This window comes from Aotus nancymaae, unplaced genomic scaffold, assembly GCF_030222135.1.
Source record: "Aotus nancymaae isolate 86718 unplaced genomic scaffold, 86718_ANA_hifiasm-v0.15.2.pri h1tg000002l, whole genome shotgun sequence".
NCBI lineage: Eukaryota > Metazoa > Chordata > Mammalia > Primates > Aotidae > Aotus > Aotus nancymaae.
The window spans coordinates 8,869,920-8,893,336 of record NW_026988413.1 but is presented as its reverse complement, the minus strand read 5'-3'; the positions used below and the strand labels follow the sequence as shown (position 1 = coordinate 8,893,336).

The 23,417-nt window shown below is 45.9% G+C and overlaps 1 protein-coding gene and 1 pseudogene across 4 annotated transcripts in view; one reads left to right on the top strand and one right to left on the bottom strand.

Moving 5' to 3' along the window:
• Window positions 1-17,887, bottom strand: part of ZNF746 (zinc finger protein 746) — a 23,527-nt gene extending 5,640 nt beyond the window's left edge. For 2 of the 4 annotated variants that reach the window (XM_064372346.1, XM_064372351.1), the window contains exons 1-4: window positions 17,831-17,887; window positions 14,649-14,948; window positions 14,434-14,560; window positions 13,313-13,426 (exon numbers count right to left, since the gene is read on the bottom strand). In XM_064372346.1, the coding sequence (XP_064228416.1) occupies window positions 13,313-13,426; window positions 14,434-14,560; window positions 14,649-14,948; window positions 17,831-17,854 (565 nt within the window). In that variant the 5' untranslated portion in view covers window positions 17,855-17,887. The remainder of the gene's footprint in view (window positions 1-13,312; window positions 13,427-14,433; window positions 14,561-14,648; window positions 14,949-17,830) is intronic. The other 2 variants (XM_064372360.1, XM_064372363.1) reach the window with 1 other exon arrangement.
• On the top strand, window positions 15,726-23,417 carry LOC105711048 (elongation factor 1-alpha 1-like; annotated as a pseudogene).

Below are 23,417 nucleotides of genomic sequence, written 5' to 3'. Positions count from 1 at the left end.
ACATTCTCAGGAGGAAAGCCTTTTAAACACAGCTTTCAAATAATTAATGTGCTAACAATTACACATCACCATCTCAAGAAAACCAGCACTGCAAAAAAGCTCAGTAGAAATCATGAACTGGAGAATATGACCTACAGACTTTGGATATTAAAAATTATCATATGAGGCATATAAAATTCAATTATTTACAGAAATAAAAAGGGAGAGTGAAAGTATGAGAAACAAGACTATCAAAACTGACCAAATTTTGAAAAAGAATCATGTAACTTTAGAATGGTAAGAAAAAATAATTGAATTTTATTTTTTGGAGATGGAGTCTCACTCTGTTGCCCAGGCTGGAGTGTAGTGGTGCGATCTCGGCTCTGCAACCTCCGCCTCCCGGGTTCAAGCAATTCTCCTGCCTCAGCCTCCCCAGTAGCTTGGACTACAGGTGCACTCCTCCATGCCCAGCTAATTTTTTTGTATTTTAGTAGAGATGGGGTTTCACTGTGTTGCCCAGGCTAGTCTTGAACTCCTGAGCTCAGGCAATCCCCCATCCTCGGCCTCCCAAAGTGCTAGGATTACAGGCATGAGCCATAGTGCCTGGCAGTAAATGAAACTTTAAAATCCAATGTATAGGTTAAATAATAGAATGGGAATCATTGAATAGTGAATAGTGAACTAACTAGAGGACAGAAGAAATTATTCTAACCTCAACGTAGAGACTGAGCTAAAAATATAAAGAAGGGTTTGAAGTTATAAATGCTAATATGAAAAGGTTCCAGAATAAAAGGTTAGAGAGAAAGGGGGCAAGGCAAATTCCAAGAGGGAAGATATCACATTTTCCCAAACTGGTGAAACAATTAGTGATTAAAGCAGGATAAATGAAAATAAATTCACATCTAGATGCATTGCAGCAAAACTGCAGATCACCGAAGACAGAGACCTAAAAGCAGGCAAAGAAAAAAGGCAGATCATCCACAAAGGAACCATGATTAGGCTGATGGCAGATTCTCAATAGCAATGACAGAAGCCAGAAAAAAGGGGCAAATTAACTTCAAAAGCTAAGATAAAATAACACTCAAGCTAAAATTATGTCTTTTCACTACAGTTGTCCCTTGGTGTCAGTGGGGGATTGGTTCCAGGGCAGCCCATAGATAACAAAATCCACAATGCTAAAGTCCCTTATAAAAACTGGTACAGTATTTGCAAATAACCCCCACACATCCTCCTGTATACTTTAAATCACCTCTAGATTACTTATAATACCTAATGCAATGTAAATGCTATGTAGATAGTTGTTATACTGTATTGTGCAGAGAATAATGATAAGAAAAAAACTTTGTATATGTTTAGTAGACATTTTTTTTTCAAATGTGCGGTTAGTTGAATCCACAGATGTGGAACACATAAATATAGAGGACTCACTGTATAGAGATGGAATAAAGATATTTTCAGACACATATAAACTCATATACACACACAAACTGAGGGTTCATTATCATCAGACCACAAAAAATAACTTCCAAAGAAAGAAAAAAACTTCCAAAGATTCCTCGAAAACAATAGAATATATAACTGTCAAATTAATTACAAATAACAATAGTTTGAAAAGGAAAAAACCTAAATGAATAATTCCCAAATGATGGGCAGGGAAAAATACAGAAAAGGCAGAACTAAGGATTAACGGCACAATGTAAGATGGCTGAAAAGAAGCCAAATAAACTAATAACCATAGTCAATGTAAATGGTCTAGACCAGCGCTAAGAAGAAAAAAGAATGTGAACCACATATCTAATTTTAAGTGTTCTAGTAGTCATGTTAAAAAAGAATAGGTGAAATAAATTTTAACAGTACATTTTCTTTAGCCCAATATATCGAAAAGGTTATTTCAATATATAATCAACATAAAATGATTCATATTATTTTACACATGCATCTCTTGCACACGTCTTTTTCTTCGTACAGTTTTTGAAATGTGGTATGTATTTTATCCCTTTAGCCACATGTGGATAGTGGCTACTGTTGTGGATATTTAAAAGGTAAAGGTAAAGATTATCAGACTAAAACCAAATGAAACCCCCAGCTATCTGCTGTTTACAAGAGACATGCCTAAACAGAAGGACGCAGAAAGCAATGTAAAAGAATGAAAGATGTACTAAGCCAGAACAATTTAAAGAAATGATGTATCTATACCATATCACATGAAATAAACTTTAAAAGTAAAAACAGTCATAGAAATAAAAAATTACTGCATAATAGTAAACTAACCAGGAAGATAAAATAATTCTAAGTTTTTAAGCTTATAATATAGCTTCAAAATAATAAAGCAAAATTGATAGAACTCTAGGGAGGAATGAAAAAATCCTCTTTACATGTATCTTTTTACATCTTTTGATATATCTCTCTGTAATTGATAAATCTAGCTAACTAAAGGGTACAGAAAATTTGACCAACTCTACTAACAAACATGATCAAAGGGAGCTAAGTAGATTCCAAACACAGAGAAAACACAACCTTTTTAAGCTACACAGAAAATTAAGGAAAAATGAACATTTTCTAGGTCAACAGACTTTAGCAAAATTTAAATAACTAGTATTTTACACACTGCATTTTCTAGCTTCAAGGCAATTAAGTTTGAAATCAGTAACTCCCCATACATACTAAAATTTTAAAATTTAAGCTTTCTAAATAATCTGAGTCTAAGGAAAAAAATCATAATGAAAATTAGCAGATATCTGAAACTCAATATTAATGAAAATATTATCTATCAAAATGTATGGGCTGCAGCTACAATGATACTTAGAGGAAATTTTATAGCCTTGTATGTTTATATTAAAAAAGATAACACAGGTCAAAAATTAATGGGTTAAGCAGACAATGCAAGACATTAGAAAATAAATAACATTTAAGAACCTTTTAAAAAGTAGAAGGAAATAATACATGGAAGAGTATTATAAATTAATAAAAGAGAAGACAAAGATAGAATATAGTGAGTCAAAGTTGGTTCTTTGAAAAGACTATTAAACCAATTCATCTCTAGCAGGATTATCAAGAGAACAGGAGGGTCAGCACCAATAACCAATCGGAAGAATGAAAAAGGAAACATAATGATAAATGCAGCAGAGATTTAAAAGATATAGAGGATACTATGAATATTAATTCAAGTAATTTGAAAACTCTGGGGAAATGGACAAATTCCTAGAAAAATTTCAACCTGCCGAAACTAGGCTGGGCGTGGTGGCTCACACCTGTAATCCCAGCACTTTGGGAGGCCAAGGTGGGTGAATCACTAGGTCAGGAATTTGCGACCAGCTTGGCCAACATGGTGAAACCCCATCTCTACCAAAAATACAAAAATTAGCTGGGAGTGGTGGTACGTGCCTGTAATCCCAGCTACTCAGGAGGCTGAAGCAGGAGAATTGCTTAAATCTGGAAGACAGAGGTTGCAGTGAGCCGAGATCACTCCATTGCATGCCAGCCTGGGCAACAGAGCAATACTCTGTCTCAGAAAAAAAAAGAAAAGAAAGAAAGAAAAATTTCAACCTGCTGAAACTAAAGAAGAAAGAGAAAACCTGAATAGTCCGGCTGGGCGCAGTGGCTCACACCTGTAATCCCAGCACTTTGGGAGGCCAAGGCGGATGGGTCACGAGGTCAAGAGATCGAGACCATCCTGGCCAACCTAGTGAAAGCCCCTCTACTAAAAATACAAAAATTAGCTGGGTGTGGTGGCGCATGCCTGTAGTCCCAGCTACTCAGGAGGCTGAGGCAGAAGAATCACTTCAACTCAGGAGGTGAAGGTTGAAGTGAGCCGAGATCACACCACTGCACTCCAGTCTGCCAACAGAGCGAGACTCAAGCTCAAAAAAAAAAAAAAAAAAAAAGCAACAATAACAACAACAAAAACTGAATAGTCCTATAACTAAAATAAATTAAATCAATAGTAAAAAATCTTCCCCACAAAGAAAACTTAAGGCTCAGGTGGCCCCACTGGTGTTTTCTTCTAAACATTCAAGGGATAGATAATTCCAACATTACAAAAATGCTCTGAAAATTAAAAACAGAATGAATGCATCACAGCTCATATTTTTAATACCAAAACCAGACAAAGACAGTTTGAGAAAAGAAAATTACAAGCCCATCTCACCCATGAACAAAGATTCAAAAATCTTAAACAAAATAATTGGCATACAGCAATGTACATAAACGATCATGATGAAGCTAGGTTTATTCCAAGTCTGCAAGGTTGGTTCAACATTAGAAAGTAACATAATTTACTTACTAGGTTAAGGGGAAAAAAAACGTATAATTATTTCAATGGATACCAAAAGAAATTATATAAATAAAAGTCATTGTTAGAAACACTTAGCCAACCAGATAAAGAAAACTTCTTTAGTCTGATAAAGGATATTTGTAAACAAAATCTTTAGCAAATATTATACTTAATATGAAAAGTTAAAAAGTGCTTTCTTTAAAATCATGAACCAATAGGATACCTGTTATTGTCATTTCTATTTAAGGATTTTCTGGGAGTTCTCAGTTAACACAATAAAACAAGAAAAAAATAACCATAAATATTTTAAAAGAAAAAAATGATTATTACTCACAGATATGATTAACTTTTCAGAAGATCTGAGAATGATTACACAATTAATAGAAAAGTTATTAGCATTAACGAAAATTTTAGCATGGTCCCTAGATCGTTATCAGTAAATGAAGGACAATTACATTTTTATATATTAATACTGGGAGGTTTTTGAGAAAGTCTATCAATTACCATTTTTCTTCCTTATCAAGGATCTTAACACAGAAACAAAACAAAAGAGGAAGACAGGTGAGGACAAGATAATTTTATTACTGATAATTCAGGATATAATTCTGCATTAAGGGCAGAGACACTGGAATGAGCTCTTGTGATGGGGGAAAAAGCATTCAGAGAGGGGTATTCTCTGCCCTCAAGTCCCCATCAGCAACAAACAGAAAATGTAAGTTAAAAAAATATACTACTGACGAGAGTGATTAAAAAAAAAAAGAATCTAGGAATATATCTAAAAAAATATGTGCAGGACCTTAATATAAAACTTCATTGTGACATTACAGAAAAGCCAAATGGAGCGACTTAGGACATTTACAGATAACATGACTGAATATAGTAAAAGTATCAATTCTCTCCAAAATGTTAATAGATTGAATAAAATTCCAACCATAATTCCAACTAGAATTTTTCATGGAACTTGATAAGGCAATTTGAGGGTTTATCTGAAAGAGCAAAGCAAAAGACAAGCCAAAATGCAGTGAAAAAGAAGCAGGGTCTCCACCTCATAGCACCACAAAAATCCATTTCTGAAGGATGAAGAGCTTGAACGTGAAAGACAAACTCTTAAACGCTTTAGTAGGAAATATGCAAAGGTGCACTACAACATGGAGGAACATAAACATTTCTTAATTGTTTAAGACACAGAAGGACAAACCATAAAGGAAAGACTAGTAAATCCAAGTACATTATAATGAAAAGCATCTGTTCTTTAAAATATACCACAAATGGAGAACATAACAGCAACATACATAATTGACAAAGATTAATATTTAGAATATGTAAAGAACACTTACAGGCCAGGCACAGTGGCTCACGCCTGTAACCCCAGCACTTTGGGAGGCCAAGGCAGGCAGATCATTTGAGGACAGGAGTTCAAGACCAACCTGGCCAACATGGTGAAACACTGTCTCTACTAAAAATGCAAAAATTAGCCAGGCATGGTGGTGCATACCTGTAGTCCCAGCTACTTGGCAGGCTGAGGCAGGAGAATTGCATGAACCCAGGAGGCGGAGGTTGCAGTAAACCAAGATTGCACCACTGCACTCCAGCCTGGGCAACAGAGCAAGACTCTGTCAACAAAAAACAACTTAAAAAAAATGCACAAAAGGCAAAAACACGCATTTTATAGAAGAGGAAGGACAAATGGCTCACCAATAGAGGATGTAATGCTCAATCTCATTAATTAGGAAAATCCAAGTTTTAAGCCATAAATTTTAAACCATTTCACTCCCACCAAACCGGCAGAAATAAAAACAGCATTTCCTAGGCTGGCGAGGATGAGGTGTGGTTGGAACCCCCAAGCCCTCCTGGGAATACCAGTTGGTATCCACACTTGACATCACCTGGAAAAGTTGAACATGTGTTTTTCCTATGACCCAGCAGTTCCACTCCTGGATCTACACCTAGATAAACTTTCACACATGCATAAGAATGTTCACAACAGCATTGTCCCTAAAAGCAAAAAGAAAATTAGAAACAACACAAGCACCCACCAACAGTAGAAGGAATAAATACGTTGTGTTATGCTCATAAAATACAAAACCGTAAAGTGATGAATGAACTACAGCTATACTACATTAACATGGATGACTCTCAAAAACATAATGGCAAATGAGAAAAGCAGATTAAGGAAGAACATATGTGGTAGGATTCCATTTATAAGAAGTTCAAAAGCAGGTAAAACTAAATGTATTATCTAGGATATATACAGAGGGAATAAAAATGTAAAGAAAAGCAAGGGACTCTTATTTCTGAATTTTCAGTTTTTGTATACTATCAGAGGAAGGAAGGGGGTGTAATCAGGGAGGGACGGGATTCCAGGAGGTTCAAGCTGTGGTCTCTCTCTCATGCTGGGTGTTGGGAATATGGGCATTTACTACTGTTCTCTAAACTTCACATGAATTTTGTTCTGTATGCATTTTGTTTATTGTTATGTATAACACACAGTAACAATGTTGTAAAACAGGGGTCCCCATGCCCCAGGGAACCTGGACTGCACAGCAGGAGGTAAGCAGACAGTGAGCAAGTAAAGCTTCATCTGTGTTTACAGCCACTCCCCATCGCTGGCATTACTGACTGAACTATGCCTCCTATCAGATTGGTGGCGGCATCAGAGTCTCATAGGAGCATGAATCCTATTGTGAACTGTGCTTGCGAGGGATCTGGGTCACAACCCCTTCTTATGAGATGGAACAGTTTCATCCTAAAACCATCAATCCGGTCCCCCATCCATGGAAAAATTGTCTTCCATGAAACTGGTCCCTGATGCCAAAAAGGTTGGGGACCGCTGTTTTAAAAGAAACAAAACACAATATTTTTAAAAAGGAAAAAACCAGCATTTGATACCATAAAACTTTTGGGTAGCCAGATTAGAAGGAAATGTCTTTAACAGTATTTTCGAAAACCAAAGACAAAAATCATACTTAAGGCTGAAAGCCTAGAAATATATCTTGTCCACAGACAGGATGCCACTATCACTGCTGCTATTCAACAGTGTCCTAGTCAAACTGCTAAACAAGAAAACTAAAGTTATAAAAAGTGACAAAGCAGACAAAACCTTTGTGTGATATGTAGAGGATATAACTGTCTGTATAAAAATCCAAGAGACTATAAAGAAACAAACCATTAGACATAAGAGAGCAAGATTTTTTTTTTAAATAAACAAAAGTCAACGGCATGCCTGTACACCTGCAATAACTATTTAAGACATGTAATAAATTGTAAAAATCCCATTTACAATGAAAAACAACTATCAGGAGAAAATTGTAAAATCTTATTCAAGCATATAGAAGCCTTCAATAAATGAGTATCCCAGTGAGTAGAAAGGCTAATGTCATGAGAGCAATTCTCCAAGGAATTAAGACTGTAAGGTAAATGCAACTCCAACCAAATTTCAAACGGATTTTCTTAGGAACTTGACATACAGATCCCAAAATTCATATAAAAGAACAAAGATCCAAGAATAGTCAAGACAATATTTTGGATAACAAGTAGAGAAGGATTGGTCTACTAGATATCAAGGCTGATTATGAAGCTTAAAGAGCATGGTGTTGGTGCAGAGACTGACAAAGAGACCAATGACACAGAAGAAAGCACCCAGAAACAGCCTCATGCATGTGAAAAACAGGCCCGGGGCAGAATCACATCACAAATCAGTGGAGAAAAGCTAACACATTCAGCAAATTTTGTTGGAAAATCAGACCATCGTTGTGGGAGAAAAAGCTGAAACCCTTCCTTGCAAGCTACACAAATTTTAATTGTAGATGAATTAAAGACTTAGATTTGAAAAGCAAAACTTTAAAAAATTTATAAGAAATCATGCATGTTTTTCATATGTACCCCAAAACCTAAAATGCAATAAAAAAAAATTTATAAGAAAATAGAGAAGAGTTATCTTTCTGACCTTGAGTGAGGTAAGCATGGATATCTTACTACAGAAAAAGCAAAGATCATAAAGGAAAAGACTGACATGTTTGACTCTTACCAGTGAAAACTTCTATTCAAGAACTACAAAGTTAAAAGACCTGTGGCCAGGTGCGGTGGCTCACGCCTGTAATCACAGCACTCTGGGAGGCTGAGGCAGGCGGATCACCTGAGGTCGGGAGTTTGAGACCAGCCTGACCAACATGGAGAAAACCCTGTCTCTACTAAAAATACAAAATTAGCCGGGTGTAGTGGCACATGCCTGTAATCCCAGCCACTCGGGGGGCTGAGGCAGGAGAATCGCTTGAACCCAGGAGGTGGAGGTTGCAGTGAGCTGAGATCATGCCATTGCACTCCAGCCTGGGCAACAAGAGCAAGACTCTGTCTAAAAAAAAAGACCTGCCACTGACATGGAGATGATGTTTGTAATGCTAATAATAGACAAAGGATTCGTATCTAGAACACATACAAAGAAGTCCTGAATCGATAAGAAAATGAAGAATATCTCAACAGAAAAACAGAAGACAATTCACCAGAGAAGCAGCCAAATAATCATACAAAAAGGGCTCGCAACTTCACTAACTATAGGGAAACTACGAGTGGAAATGAGATGCCATCTTATTCCCATCAGGTTGGCAAAAATGTAATTATGAAAACTGGGCCGAGAGGTTAAGAAGCAAGTTCTGGAAGCACCCTCTGACACTGGGGTAGCCCTGGGGAGGGCCATACAGCAATGGCAGAGACGAAATCAAGGCCATGACATGGTGAGGCCACCGCTGGGTCTGTTCCCTGGAGCAGCATCCCCACAGGAGCACAAGGAGACAGGGGGCAAGAACACTCACTACACTATCACTTGTGAGAGTGAACGATCAGTAAAAGCTTAAGTGCCAATCAGTGGAGGCATGGAAAATAAATTACGATATAGTTGCTTCCAGAATATTAAGCATCTGTTAAAATGAATGAACCTGATCTACATGTATCAACATGGATAAGTCTGAAATACAGAATAATGAGTGAAAAGTATAATGACATCTACGAAATTTTTGAAAACACAAAAAACGATAGTGTATACTGTTTACAGCTACCAAAGTACACAGTAGATGTTTTTAAATGTGGATAGAAAGAATAAACAGAAAATTCAGGACATGAGGTTGCCCTAGGGAGGCCTGGGAGATTTAAAAAGGGATTTAAACAGTATCAGAAATACATTATTTCACACACACACACAGACACACATTTTAAATTTTGAAACACAGCATACATTCAGCAAATAGTTATTGAATTCCTGCTCTGTGCCAGGCAATATTCTAAGTTCCTAGAATGATTATGTGAAGAAAACAGATACAAATTTTTGTACTTTTGAAACTGACATTCTAATGGGGGAGACCTGACATACGATGAATCTATAAATAGGAAGCATATACATTATATGACGCCGTCTGACAGGAAGACCCAAAGCAGGAAAGGAGGCCTGGAGTCCTGGGTCGGGAGAGGCTGCAGTGCCAGTGATGGGAAAGGCCTGCAGGTGGGAACTGCCTGAGGAGCACTCCCAGCAGAGGGCACTGTGAAGGCCCTGCACAGGGCAGAGGGTACAGCACTGGGGATGGTGCAGCTGGGCAAAAAGTGAGAGAAAAGTGGAGGATGGGAGCCAATGGTGCGGGTCAGATGGAAAGCCAGCACTTGGGCCTAAAAAGGATCACTCTCTGCTGGGCTGAGATGAGACTCTGGGGGATCAGGGCAGGAGCAGAGGGGCTGGCGGCAACCTCAGCAAGAGACAATGAGCCTGGGCGGCAGAGTGGAGGGGACGAGGCCAAGTAAGAAGACAGACCATTCAGCACCATAAAGGGTCTTGGTAACGGAGGTTGGAGAGGTTTTGGTGCAAGGGGTAACAGAGTGGGAGAGAAGGGGCAGGAGACAGGAAGTGCAGATGTCCCCAAAGGGCTCTGACACAAAAGGGAGCAGAGAAGCGGACAGTGGCTGGAGGGGTAGGGGTCAAGGCAGGATTGCCCTTGAGAAGGTGGCATGAGGTAGGATCTGGTGCCAGGTTAAAGGGGGGCTTTGGCTAGAGGGATGACAGTTTAGCAGTCACAGGAGTGAAGGCAGAGAAGGGCACACAGGTGCAGGCAGATGGCGTGGTGAGGGCTGTGTGAGTGGTGTATTTCTCTTTAATTAAAAAAGGGGGGTTAAAATATAAAACCATTCTTAACTGTGCTCCATACAGAAACAGATAAGCTAGGATTGGTCCTCAGCCACAGTTTGCTGGCCCCTGGGCTAGGCAGACACAGTGTGACTGTGTGGCAGAGCGCCCACTGAAGTCGCTGGTCGTGGATGTCACATGACACCAGCAGCCAAGTGCAGCTGCTTGGCTGCAGGTGCAGAGCACCGATGGATTTCACCAGGTGGGTGCAATGAACAACAGAAGGGAAGGGCACTGAGGCTGTGTGCAAGCAGGGAACACAATGGTGGGCATGGAGGGAGATGAGCAAGGGCAGTGAAAAGGCAGCAAGATCGATGGCCTGCAGGTCTTGAAGGGCTGGAAAACTGCTGGAATCAGGACACCAGACAGGGAACTGGAGGGGTGGTGGGAGGCGGCCGGGGATTGGTGTGCTGGAGATGGATAGGGTCGGGGAGGAGGGTGCAGTCACTGTCATCACAGTCATGGATGGCCATGGGGCAGGGGAAGGGGGCACAGAACTATCCACATGGAGGCTGCCATGGCCATGACTGAGAGCAGGAAGAAGGACAAGAGAGGGAAGGTCTACAGAGGCAGCAAAAATACGAGAAATGAGACCCAGAGGCAGGGTCTCTGGAGAGGAAGTGAGGGTGGCAGAGGTGCAATCATGAGGGGTGAGGACCCTGTCCCCAGTAGGCCCAGGCTGAGGGAGGCAGGGAAGAGGAGGACGGCTGCGGTTCCCTGGAGCTCAGTCCAAGCAGGGAACACTCAGGACCTGGCAGGTCTGCTGAGCCCTGAGTCCCATAAGGCTCAGTGGAGGGGTATGCAGGAGGTGAGAAGGGGAGGTGAGGTCTCACAAGGGGATGGGCCAGGCCAAATGTGGTGAGGGATGAGCTGTATTCCTGGCTTCTTGGACAAAGAGGACAGGGATAAAGGCCACACAGGATCCCTGCCAAAAGGCTCAAGGTGGACAGTGGAGTTTGTCTCTACTCATCTTGTTTACTGGTGGGTAGAGACCACGGATGCTGCTGAACATTGTACGATGCAGACAGAGTGTGGCGGGGGTCTTACCAGCAACCAACATAATTTGGGGGACGTCTTTACTCATTTAATGATGGTGTGGAAGCAACGGAAGCCTCCACACACAGTGTAAACACAACAAAACCCACCCACTCAGAACCTCCCACTCAGGCTAGGAGGCTCAACTCGCCTGGGTTGTAACCCTCTTTTCCAGCCTGACGCTATCTGTTCTCAGCCATCTTTCTGTCCTCTAGTGCTCAGCACTGTCCTTGACACCTAGAAGATTCTCAAAATGCATCTGTGGAACTCAACTGCGAATGTCCTGATGACGACTGGCAAAGCGGCCAGCTCGGAACATGCTTCTGCCCTTAGGAAAGTGCCAATCTAATTGATATGAGATGACAAACATGGGAGACGCGTTTAATTTCACACAAGTGGAGCACAGGAGGCCCCTGCGTAACACCACCTTTCTCAGTGTCAGACGAAAGGGAAAACCAAGGCAGGTGGGACGGTCAAGGGTGGATCTTCTGGAGGAATCAGGGGTCCAGCCTGCCAGACATGTGGTCTCCCTGGTCAAATGAACCAGCAGGTCTTCACTTCACTTTAGGAATTTCGTTTCTCTCCTGTGTCCACCTGTCTTTCTCTTAACTTTCAAAGGTGAGGAGTAGCTCCAGGGAAATCTGAGACACTGATATCTGGTAACCAGATTCACCTTAAATAAATGTGTGCTTCTAATCAACCGAACCATATGGCTGACCAATGGGTGTATGTTCTACAACTGCTACTGCTTTAAATTCAGGTTGGTTTTCAGAGGCAAGTCTGACTGTAAAGCTTTGAATTAATGTTATCTTCAATATACAGCTGACCCTTGAACAACATGGGTTTGAACTACGGAGGCCCACTTACAAGTGGATTTTCTTTTTTTTTTTTCCCCCCCCAAGATGGAGTTTCGCTCTTGTTACCCAGGCTGGAGTGCAATGGCGCGATCTCGGGTCACCGCAACCTCCGCCTCCTGGGTTCAGGCAATTCTCCTGCCTCAGCCTCCGGAGTAGCTGGGATTACAGGCGTGCACCACCATGCCCAGCTAATTTTTTTTGTATTTTTGGTAGAGACGGGGTTTCACCGTGTTGACCAGGATGGTCTCGATCTCTTGACCTCGTGATCCACCCGCCTCGGCCTCCCAACGTGCTGGGATTACAGGTGTGAGCCACTGTGCCCAGCTACAAGTGGATTTTCTTCTGCCTCTGCCACCCCTGAGACAGCAAGAACAACCCCTTCTCTCCCTCCTCAGCCTACTCAGTCTGAAGATGACGCTGAGGATGATGACGTTATGATGACCCACTTCCACTTAATGAGTAGTAAACATATTTCCTTTTCCTTATTTTCCTAATCATTTTTCTGTAGCTTATTTTAAGTATACAATACATAGTAACTAGGACATATAAAATATGTGTTATTGACTGTACATAGTATCATTAAGGCTTCTGGTCAACAGGAGACTATTAGCAGTTAACTTTCTGGAGAGTCAAAAGTTAGACATAGACCTTGGGCTGCGTGGGATTGGGGTCTGTCGCCTCTGGCCCCTGTGTTCTTCAAGAGTCGACTATTCTCCTGCCTTCCCTCTCAGTGTCCTCCTCTCCCTCCCGTCATCTGTGCCCTGGCTTTGTCTCTTCCTAAAAGAGTAGGTTTGCCACCTGTTTCCCTGATAGAAAGTGTTTGTTTCTGGAGCATTAGCTGAGTAAGTCAGAGGTTAAAACTCCACTATAACAAAACTCAGACTAAAAACAAGTAAGCTTGATGTGTCTCCTCGGCTCTCTCTGGAAAGATCACACCGTTCCTGGCCTTTGCGTCTCTCTCCTGCAGATCACCTGATGCCTCCCTGGCCTTCTCCCAGCCCTTACCTGGACTGGGGTCCACAGGAACATCTGGAATCTTGGGGCCGGGGCGGCGCCAGCTGCAGGGCTCCTTCCCTTGTTCAATCTGGGAGAGGACCTCGGGCTTGGAGATGGCGTAGTCTGAGGAAAGACAGAAGGTTAGTTTTTGCCTCGTTCCAGTCAGAGCTGGGGACAGTCAGCCCGGAAAACCAACAATGGTCTAGAAAGGAAACCTCTTGATTGTCATAGAGCAGGAGCTCTCAGCCACAGGCAATTTTGCTCCCCAGGGACGTTCGGCAAAGTCTGGACACAATTCTGACTGCTGTGCCCAGGGCTTGGGGAGAGGTGACTGGCATCTGGGGGGTAGAGGCCAGGGCTGCTGCTGAACATCCTACAATGCAGAGGATGGCCCCGACACAGAATCACCCGGTCCCAAATGTCAGCAGTGCCAGAGTGAAGAAACTGCCACAGAGCGTGCATGTGAAACAGCGGCACGCTTGTGCTGATGAAATGTCACCTCACGACTGCACCTGCTCCCATCCTCTCTATCAGGCCTCACTGCCCTCAGCTCCGGGGTCACACAGAAACCATCAGGAAGAGGAAATCAGCCCAGGAAGAAACAGAGTCCAGGCCCTTCCTGGGCAGGATCAAACGAGGAGAGCAGCAGTAGCCCCAGGGGCTGAGGGAAGCAGAGTTTTGAGGCATGAAGAAAATGTCTGCTGCAAGCAGCACCGTCTGCCCATGTTCTCCACTGACCTCGAGGCACGTCGCTGTAAGGGCCACGCATCTCTGTAGGAGAAGGCTGAAAGAAAGAGTCTTTCTCAAGTGTGAGTGGATTACATACTGGATCTGAGAGCGGGAGGGGCCTTCCCTGCTCCAAGTCAGCACCAACAGAAAGGTTCACACCCTGGGCCTGCGGAGAAGAGACACCACCGCCTTTCCCAGCCTGCCATTCTGGGAAACTCAACACAGAGGGGAGCTTTTGATTCCATCACCCAGGGCTCATCTTTCATAGGATGTAACAACTTGCAAGGTCAACAACGTTTCTGGTGATTTACATATCACTGCCACGAAAACAACCACGTGGAGAGAGACGTACAAGGACTTGCAAAATCCCATTTAACAGAGAAATGAGTGTCAGGCCTTACCCAGGGAGACCAGCGTCTCATAGTTGCCCCTCATCACATGCTTGTAGAGCTCCTTCTGCCAGTCCTCCAGCTTGCCCCACTCCTGCTCGGAGAAATACACGGCCACATCATCAAAGGTCACGGGCACCTGAAACCACAAGTGTCGCACTCATTCACCCACACGCTCACAGGCTCAGCCCCTCAGGCTCCCACACCCCAGGGCGTCCCCGGGCTACCTTGGGGGCCTCCCCCTTGCTGCCCGGGGGCAGCCGCAGGATCCAGAAGTTCCTGTTGCGCAGCAGGTTCTCCACGTTCTCCAGCCGCCTCTGCAGCAGCCCGTACTCCTGCAGCAGGGTCCCCAGCACGGCCCACTTGCCCTCCAGCTGGTTCCCGAACTCCACGGCTGTTTTCTCACAGTCAGCCAGCTTCTTCTCAGCCATCCCAGTTCGACCTTCTAGGGAAAGTAGGCGAGCAGCCTGTGATTCAATCTTCCTCTCCATGGCCTGAATTGTGGCTGCCATTGTCCACGGAGAAATCTTTCAGAAACAAAAGAGAAACCGGCATCATTCACTCCACCTATTGTCTTCATTGATCCCCTCTACCCTAAGCACAGGGGAGCTGGGCTGGGTCAAGTTGGCAATCACTGCTTGGGTATCTTAGGTCTATGTATGGGTGGATGCCCTTGCTCCAGGCCTCTGCAGCACAATGCAGACCTTTATCATGGTGCTTACCACCCTACACAGTAATTTTCTCCCCACGCCTACACTGTGGGCTCCCTGAACGTGGTACTGCATCTTTTCACACCACAGTCCTTGACACATGGTTGGTACCCAGTGCAATTTTGCTACGTAAACAGTGACTTAGCATTGCTGGGCATTTTAGTGGAGAAATGGTAAACTGCAGATTTACTAGAGCCCAGCCTGCCCCTCCCGTCATGATTACACAGGAACTGACTACTGATGATGACCCAGCAAAAAAAACAGCTGGTTCACTGAAACAGCACAAACAAGAGTATTGCTCAATTTCTTTTCTTTTTTTTTAAAGCATCTCATGTCCCCTTTTAATAAACATAAAAATCTAATGGCCAGTTCCTCTTCCCCCCAGGACAGTCTCATTTGGTCCCCATCTGCCCTTCCCCCACAGGCTAAAATCCCCATGACTGCAAACCTCCATTGGCCAGTTTGGTTTTTTGACAGTGCATAAGCCCCACAAGATTCTTTCTCGTTCCCAATTCCCACCCCCCTCAAGGTTAAAATGATGGCCTCAGACATGTTCGTAGCCACACCAGAGGCAGTGACATGCCTACAGACGGGTCAGGAAAACAGACATATGCCACAAAGTTAGACTTGTATATGGACAGCAGCCATCGTAATTAAAGACGATGGGCTTCTCTATCATTGGAAATGTTCACATGGCATATCAGTGACTGGCAGCTGGGACAAGGAAGAATGGGCACAATTTGCCTTGGGTGGGGAGCTGGACTGCTTGAGCCACCCACATCTACAGGGCAGAGAGGAGCTCCTGATATTGGGGACCGAGGATCAACACCTCCTTACAACATTCTGCAAAATAATTCCTCAACAAAAGGTTGATGACTATTTCCAAAATAAGAAGTGGCTACCTGGAACTGTGTGGATTCACTTAGAGAAAGTCACTGAGAACTAGAACGTGCATGGACACCTCAAAAAATAGAAACAAAAAGAGAGTTTCAGCAGAGGCAGAAAAACAGTTGTCCAAGACGGTGCTTAAGAACCTGTCTGGATGTTTGGAGGGAAGCAGGACCCCAAGAAGGTAGGACGCTAAGGGGTCTTCAAGGCTGGGAGGTTCTGCTTCTAGTCGAAAACCCGGATGTGGGTGGGGGTCTTGCTCTCAAAGAGTAGGTGGTCCCACAGGCACCTGGGCGGGCCGACTTGGTTCTGGGCTTGAGTCTGCCCTCCACCTAAGGCCACTGTCCCTTCCCTCGCCTCTCCTTTCTCAGATCAATCCCTGTCACGTGATCCCAGACACCAAGAGTTTACTCCAGAAGTATCCTTGCACCTGGTCACCAGCTCCCCATCCACCGAAATCCTACCCATCCTCCAAATGCATTATTACAGTCTTTGTGTGGCATGAAAGGGACCTCTGCATAAACTACTTCATCAGGAAAATACTCGTCTTTTACACATGGACAACAGGATGCACGGTTTTCTTACAACTGTGATGGGGCCAGGAAGCCCTGTGTGAGGCCTTCACGCTATGTGGTGAGAGGTGGCGACTGTGCGCTGCCCATTCCAGCCCAGCTTCTGACTGGTGGCTAGAAAACGTAGGACTGTCCTTAGACTCCTGCCAGGGGAGCCGAAACTCTTTGCCTGAGAGAAGCTGATGGTAAGAGGAGTCAGATCCCTCACCCACTGCCCATCCGCAGGATCAAGTCCCAGCATGCAGGCCCCTTCCTAGTCTCCGCAGCCTCCTCTCCCACTGCCTCCAAACCAAAAGCATCCTCTTCGGGCTCATGGACTCCTTTCTGTCCCACACCCTGCACTGTCCCGTCTCTCTGCGCCTTTGCCCAGGCACTCCTTCCTCCCTGAAAACTCTACGGGTCTAGCTTGGCCTGATGAAATCCTAGCCTCCCCTAAAAGCCCGGCTCAAATCTCAGAGGTGCAGAGCATCAGGCCAGGAGGGGTGAGCAGCGGTACCAGGCGGCCCCCTGATGCTCCTACCCCTGGAGCCCAGTGCAAGCTTCCACCTGGGTGCCAGCACTCACCCTTTCTGTTTTGCACTATTACTGCCCGCGTACCTGTCTGCTCGGTCCTTAAACACAGAGCCGCTGTGTGTCTTTTCACACTTTCCAGCTGTGCGATCCTGGGCAAGTTAACTTCTCTAGGCCCCAGGTTTTTCTTTTGTATGACAGAGGTAACAGTACCCACCCCACGGGCTTGCTATGAGGACATACTAACGCCTCAGCAGGGCTTGGTGCAGTGCCTGGCTCTATGTTCCCTTCCGCGCCGACCCGGGGGAGCTGGGCATGTAGTGGGTGTCGTTGTATGCGGATTCGAAGCCGGACACCTCCCAGGTGCCACCAGGCCCACAGGCCGAGCGCCAGGCAGAGAAAAGAGCAGCGGTTGGGGGGCATCCAGAAGGAGGGGACAGCGGCTGGGGCGGGGGCAGGAAGCCCGGGAGGGCCCAAGGAACTTGGCGTGGGGCGGCCCCGCCGCGGGGACAACCGTCCGCCAGCGCTTGGGCTCCGCCCGGAGTGGGGGCCCGGCCGGCGGGCGCAGTAGGCCCCGGCGGACCCCGCGCCCAGTTCGCGGGGGCCCCAGGCCCGGTGGTCCGGCCCGGCCCCCGTAGCCCCTCCCCAGGGCCTGCGGCGCTGTGTGCCGGGCCCGGGCCGCCTGGGGCCCCCAGGCCGCGAGTCCGTGCGCGCGCGGGTCGCCCTTACCGGAGCCGCGACCGCCTCGGCCATGGTCCTGCCCTGTCCCGCCCGGCCCGGAGGAAGTCGTCGCCGCCGCCGCCGCGCGCGCGGCCCCACGCAGGCCCGGCCGCCCGGTGCTCTCCACAGGCGGCGCCCGCCCGGCCCTGCCTCCGCCGCCGCTCCTCGCTGGCCGCCCCTGCGCCGCGCCGCCCGCAGTCGCGTCGCCTCCGTCAGCACCCGGCGGGTCCACACTGCATCCTGGGAGCCGGCGCTGCGGCCCGGCAGACGAAGGCCCGTGAGGCTTCCTGGAGGCAGCGCGGCCGCACAGCCCCACCTGCAGCCCGAGAGGCGAACTGCAGGCGCGGCGCCCGCCCGCGGCCCCGCCCCGCCCCGCCCCGCCCCGCCCCGTTCGGCCCCGCCCGGCCCCGCCCGCGGGACCAGACGGGAGGACCCAGCGACTATGGGCGGTCCTCGCGACCACTGCCCGACTGCCGAGCTCCAGGGGAGTCACTGCGCCGGCCCCTCGGCCCGGCCCAAGGGACTCGGTTACCGAGAGGGTCCTCTTCATGGGACCAGCCTGGCTGCGCCAGCGGGCGAGCAGGGGCTTCCGGGCAGGGCGTCCCCCGGGTGACCGCGGCCAGGACGGCCCTCTCGCCCGGGGAGGCCCAGCCCCCCTCCGCGCACCCCACGATCGCTTCTGCCCTCCGAGGTCCTGGACCTGGAGGTTTGGGCTATTTGCGGGGGGACAGATGTACTCATGCCCATCTGTGTTTGAAATGGAATAAATACTTCCAACAATAATAATATAGTTCGGTGAACCGCGGTAGACGCCACTTAGCATTTTCTATAATGTGTTTATTATAGTAAAGATTTTTAAATGGCATGAGCAGTGGAATGCAATACCATCATTTAAAATTATTTTGGTGAAGGTCTTGGTAGGGACAGATGTTCATGATATTTTAAGAGAAAAAGCAAATTAGCGTTTTAAAACAATATATAACATTATGTGTAGCGTTATATACTGTGTAGATGTATAATTATAGTTTTGAAGTTTGGAAGCATATATATCAACATGGCCTAAGTTGATATATCAACATGGCCTAAGTGGCCTAATAGACCACAGGCCGTTTTTATGCATTTTCTAATTTTTTCCAATTCATGTTTTTATTTTTTCATAACAAGGATAGTATTTTTAAACAAGGAGAGAAAAATAAAAATTTAAATTAAAGAGGCAAACCAGAGCAGGGGAAGGAGGGTGCCTTGGACGGGCCCCCACGTGGTTACAGAGGGCATTGCCTTTAAGGAACACGACTGCTCATCTGTGTATTCCCTGAGACTAACCAGCCAACCGCCGAGCACACACTGAGAAGAAAATACGTGAGAGATCTGTAATCTTTTTCAAACAAGGCAGACCTTATAGAATAGGTAAAATTTGAGCTGGATCTTGAAGGACTGGCACAATATTGATAGGCAGAGAGCATTTCAGACCAGAGGGTGGCAGTAGGGGTGTGAGCTGGATGACAGCCTAAAAAAAATCGAGACAGGAAGATATAAAGCATTTTAGGGCTGGGGGCAGGGCTCACACCTGTAATTCTAACACTTTGGGCGGATCGCCTGAGCTCAGGAGTTTGAGACCAGCCTGGGCAACATGGCAAAACCCCATCTCTACTAAAAATAGAAAAAATTAGCGGGGCCTGTAATCCCAACTCCTTGGGAGGCCAAGGCACAAGAATCGCTTTAACCCGGGAGGCCAAGGTTGCAGTGAGCCGAGATCGCATCACTGCACTCCGGCCTGGGCAACAGAGCAAGACACTGTCTCAAAAAAAGAAAAATTCCAGGGCAGCTCTAAGGCGTTGGGTCAAATGGACAGAGAGTACACCTGCAACAGAAATACAGTGATTAGAAATAAGAGACACTTTTTAGTGTGCAATTTAAAAAGTCTACTTTGACAGGCTGAGTCGGATGTGCCAGGGCCATGTCTAGGTAGTAATTTCCAAGCCTAGCTCTCAGAGCTGCTGCATCAGTCTCTGGGGAAGCTTGTGAAGGATATGGATTTCTGGATCCCATCTCACATCTACTGAATCAAAATGTCTCTGGGATGCGTCCTGAGTATTGTGGAGAAAACTTATTTTACAAGAAGATCTCTTTTTAACAAGTTCCTTGTACGGGTTGAAGTAAGGGTGAAGGTGGGGCTCTCCTGACTGCCAAGTTAGGGAAATGATGACTTTCTCTGTCCTCCTCCAAAGACAGGGATCTATTGCAAAGCATCTCTGGTACCTAGTCCTCCAGCCTCTGCAGAAAGTGTGAAGATAAACCTCCTTGGATTGAAATATGAGGCTTCCAAAGTTTTTCCCTCCATTTCTAACTATGAGTCAGCCTGTGTGCACATGTGTCAAAAGCGGGCGTGAGAGTTTCCACTCCTGTGCCTTTCCTCGTGCATTTCCCCTCTCCTTTTGCCCACCAAAGTTCTCACACCTTTCCCAGACTAGCTTATGCCCTAATTCTTCCAATGAAGTCTCTCCCTGTCAATCATGCCTGCAGCAAGCTCTGCATTATCCCAACTCTCGTAACTTTTATTTATGGTACCATTCGTTTGGCACTGAGAAAAAAATCATAATACAAGGTAATAGACAGTGTCCTAACTCACCTCTTGGATTATGAGTTCCCTGAGAGCAAGGGCTATGTATTATTTCTCTTGTCTCTCCCGCAGTGCCTAATACCAGACAGGTTTAGGCAACATGAAGTAATGATTTAGTATAAGTCTTAATTGATTGCTCTGTGTGGTGTGATAAATGATGGTCCAAATAATCACCCCCCACCTCTGCTCTAATACTCATGCAACCCCTACAGTCTCCACCTTCCTGCTGAGCATTCCTGGAAAAAAAACCTCATAACATATCTTCAGCACACCCAGAAACAGCCTGGAAGGGCTGCTGAGCATGAGACCACATGTCACCTCCGCGTATCGGGGAGGCAGGAAGTGTGTGGTTCAGACTCCGTACAGACTGTGTAGATGTAGGGGCTACCGATCCATGCACCCCTGTGGGTGCTTCCTGTACTCCAGCAGGTACAGCAGAACAGATGTACCTCTATTTTTCCAGGTGCTCCCTTCAACCTGAGCTTTTCCCTTGGGACCAGGCACCACAGCCTAAAAGTTTAGGCTTGGGGTTTTCAAAAAGGTTGTGGTAATCATTGCTGCCACTAAATATTTCCAGCTGGCTTCCCTTGAGGAACATGGCTGGATGGCACTTCCTGGTTTCTTCTGGCTGGATTGGACCATGTGACAATTTCTGGCCAGTGTTTTTTCTTTCCCTCTACTGTGGTAACCCAGCAATATTTGAGGAGGTGGGTACTGTATTTGCCTGCATCCTGGAGGCAGGGGACATTGAGTAGAATCCCCAGCCACCCCATGATGAGCTACTTACAGCATGAACATGAGATTCTGTTGTAATAAGACACATGGTTTTGGGGTTGCTTGTTCCACAGTTTAACCTAGCCTATTCTGACAGATACAAAGGCATGGTGGAAGTTGGCCAGGCATTGCAGCAGGCATCCTTGGGCTCCAGGGGGTGTCTGCAAACTTAACTTCACTTACATTGTCTGAGTGCTCTCACACTGAGCGTTACCCTGCAGCTGTTAGATGTGGTGAAGTGCTGGAGAACTTGCAGCTGGCCCTGGAGTCTCTCCCATGGAGCCAGTGCCAAGTTCCTGCCTCGAATCCCTCAGTGAAAATTGCAGATGGGGATGGTCAGGGCCATGGCTCTGAGAAACTACCTCCTGTCCCTCTTCTGCTGGGAGCTGGGAGACTTACAAGCCTCTGGGATTAGCTGGCTGGAGGCCAGGGCCTCGAAAATATTCTATACCAGAGCCCTTGAGTACAGAGAAAAGTGAATGCACGTCCTGAGTGTCTGGACGCTGCCTGAAATGGCCCTCCAGGAGCCAGAGTTGTGATGCTTTCTCCTACCTCAACCATCCATTTAAATCTTGTCTCCTTTATAAAACTTCCGTGCTTGTTTTAATTTCAAAAGATTATTGGGACTTATTGGCCACAGTAAAAATTTGATTTGAGTCTTTTTCGCAACAGGTTTGCCGCTGGAACACAGGTGTCGTGAAAACTACTCCTAAAAGCCAAAATTGGAAAGGAAAAGACTCATATCCACATTGTCGTCATTGGACACGTAGATTCGGGCAAGTCCACCACTACTGGCCATCTTATCTACAAATGTGATGGCAGTGACAAAAGAACCATTGAAAAATTGGAGAAGGAGGCTGCTGAGATGGGAAAGGGCTCCTTCAAGTATGCCTGGGTCTTGGATAAACTGAAAGCCGAGCGTGAACGTGGGAGACTATCATTGATGCCCCAGGACACAGAGTCTTCATCAAAAACATGATTACAGGGACATCTCAGGCTGACTGTGCTGTCCTGATTGTTGCTTCTGGTGTTGGTGAATTTGAAGCTGGTAGCTCCGAGAATGGGCAGACCAGAGAGCACGTCCTTCTGGCTTACACACTGGGTGTGAAGCAACTAATTGTTGGTGTTAACAAAATAGATTCCACTGAGCCACCGGACAGCCAGAAGGGACATGAGGAAATCGTTAAGGAAGTCAGCATTTACATTAAGAAAATTGGCTACAACTCTGACACAGTAGCATTGGTGTCAATTTCTGGTTGGAATGGTGACAACATGCTGGAGGTGCTAACATGCCTTGGTTGAAGGGTTAGACAGTCACCTGCAAGGATGGCAACACCAGTGGAACCCACTGCTTGAGGCTCTGGACTGCAGCCTACCACCAACTTGTCCAACTGACAAGCCCTTGCGCCTGCCTCTCCAGGAGGTCTACAGAATTGGTGGTATCGGTACTGTTCCTGTTGACCGAGTGGAGACTGGTGTCCTCAAACCTGGTATGGTGGTCACCTTTGCTCCAGTCAACATTACAACTGAAGTGAAATCTGCTGAAATGCACCATGAAGCTTTGAGGGAAGCTCTTCCTGGGGACAATGTGGGCTTCAGTGTCAAGAATGTGTCTGTCAAGGATGTTCGTCGTGGCAACATTGCTGGTGACAGCAAGAACGACCAACCAATGGAAGCAGCTGGTTTCACTGCTCAGGTGATTACCCTGAACCATCCAGGTCAAATCAGCGCTGGCTATGTCCCTGTACTGGATTGCCACACGGCTTACGTTGCATGCAAGGTTGCTGAGCTGAAGGAAAAGATTGATCACCCTTCTGGTAAAAAGCTAGAAGATGGCCCTAAATTCTTGAAGTCTGGTGATGCTGCCATCGTTGATATGGTTCCTGGCAAGCCCATGCATGTTGAGAGCTTCTCAGACAATCCACCTCTGGGTCGCTTTGCTGTTTGTGATATGAGACAGACAGTTGTCATGGGTATCCTTAAAGCAGTGAACAAGAAGGCTGCTGGAGCTGGCAATGTCACCAACTCTGCCCAGAAAACTCAGAAGGCTACATGAATATATTCCCTAATACCTGCCACCTCAGTCTGAATCAGTGGTGGAGGAAGAATGGTCTCAGAACTGTTTGTTTCAATTGGCCATTTAAGTTTAGTAGTAAAAGACTGGTTAATGATAACAGTGCATTGTTAAACCTTCAGAAGGAA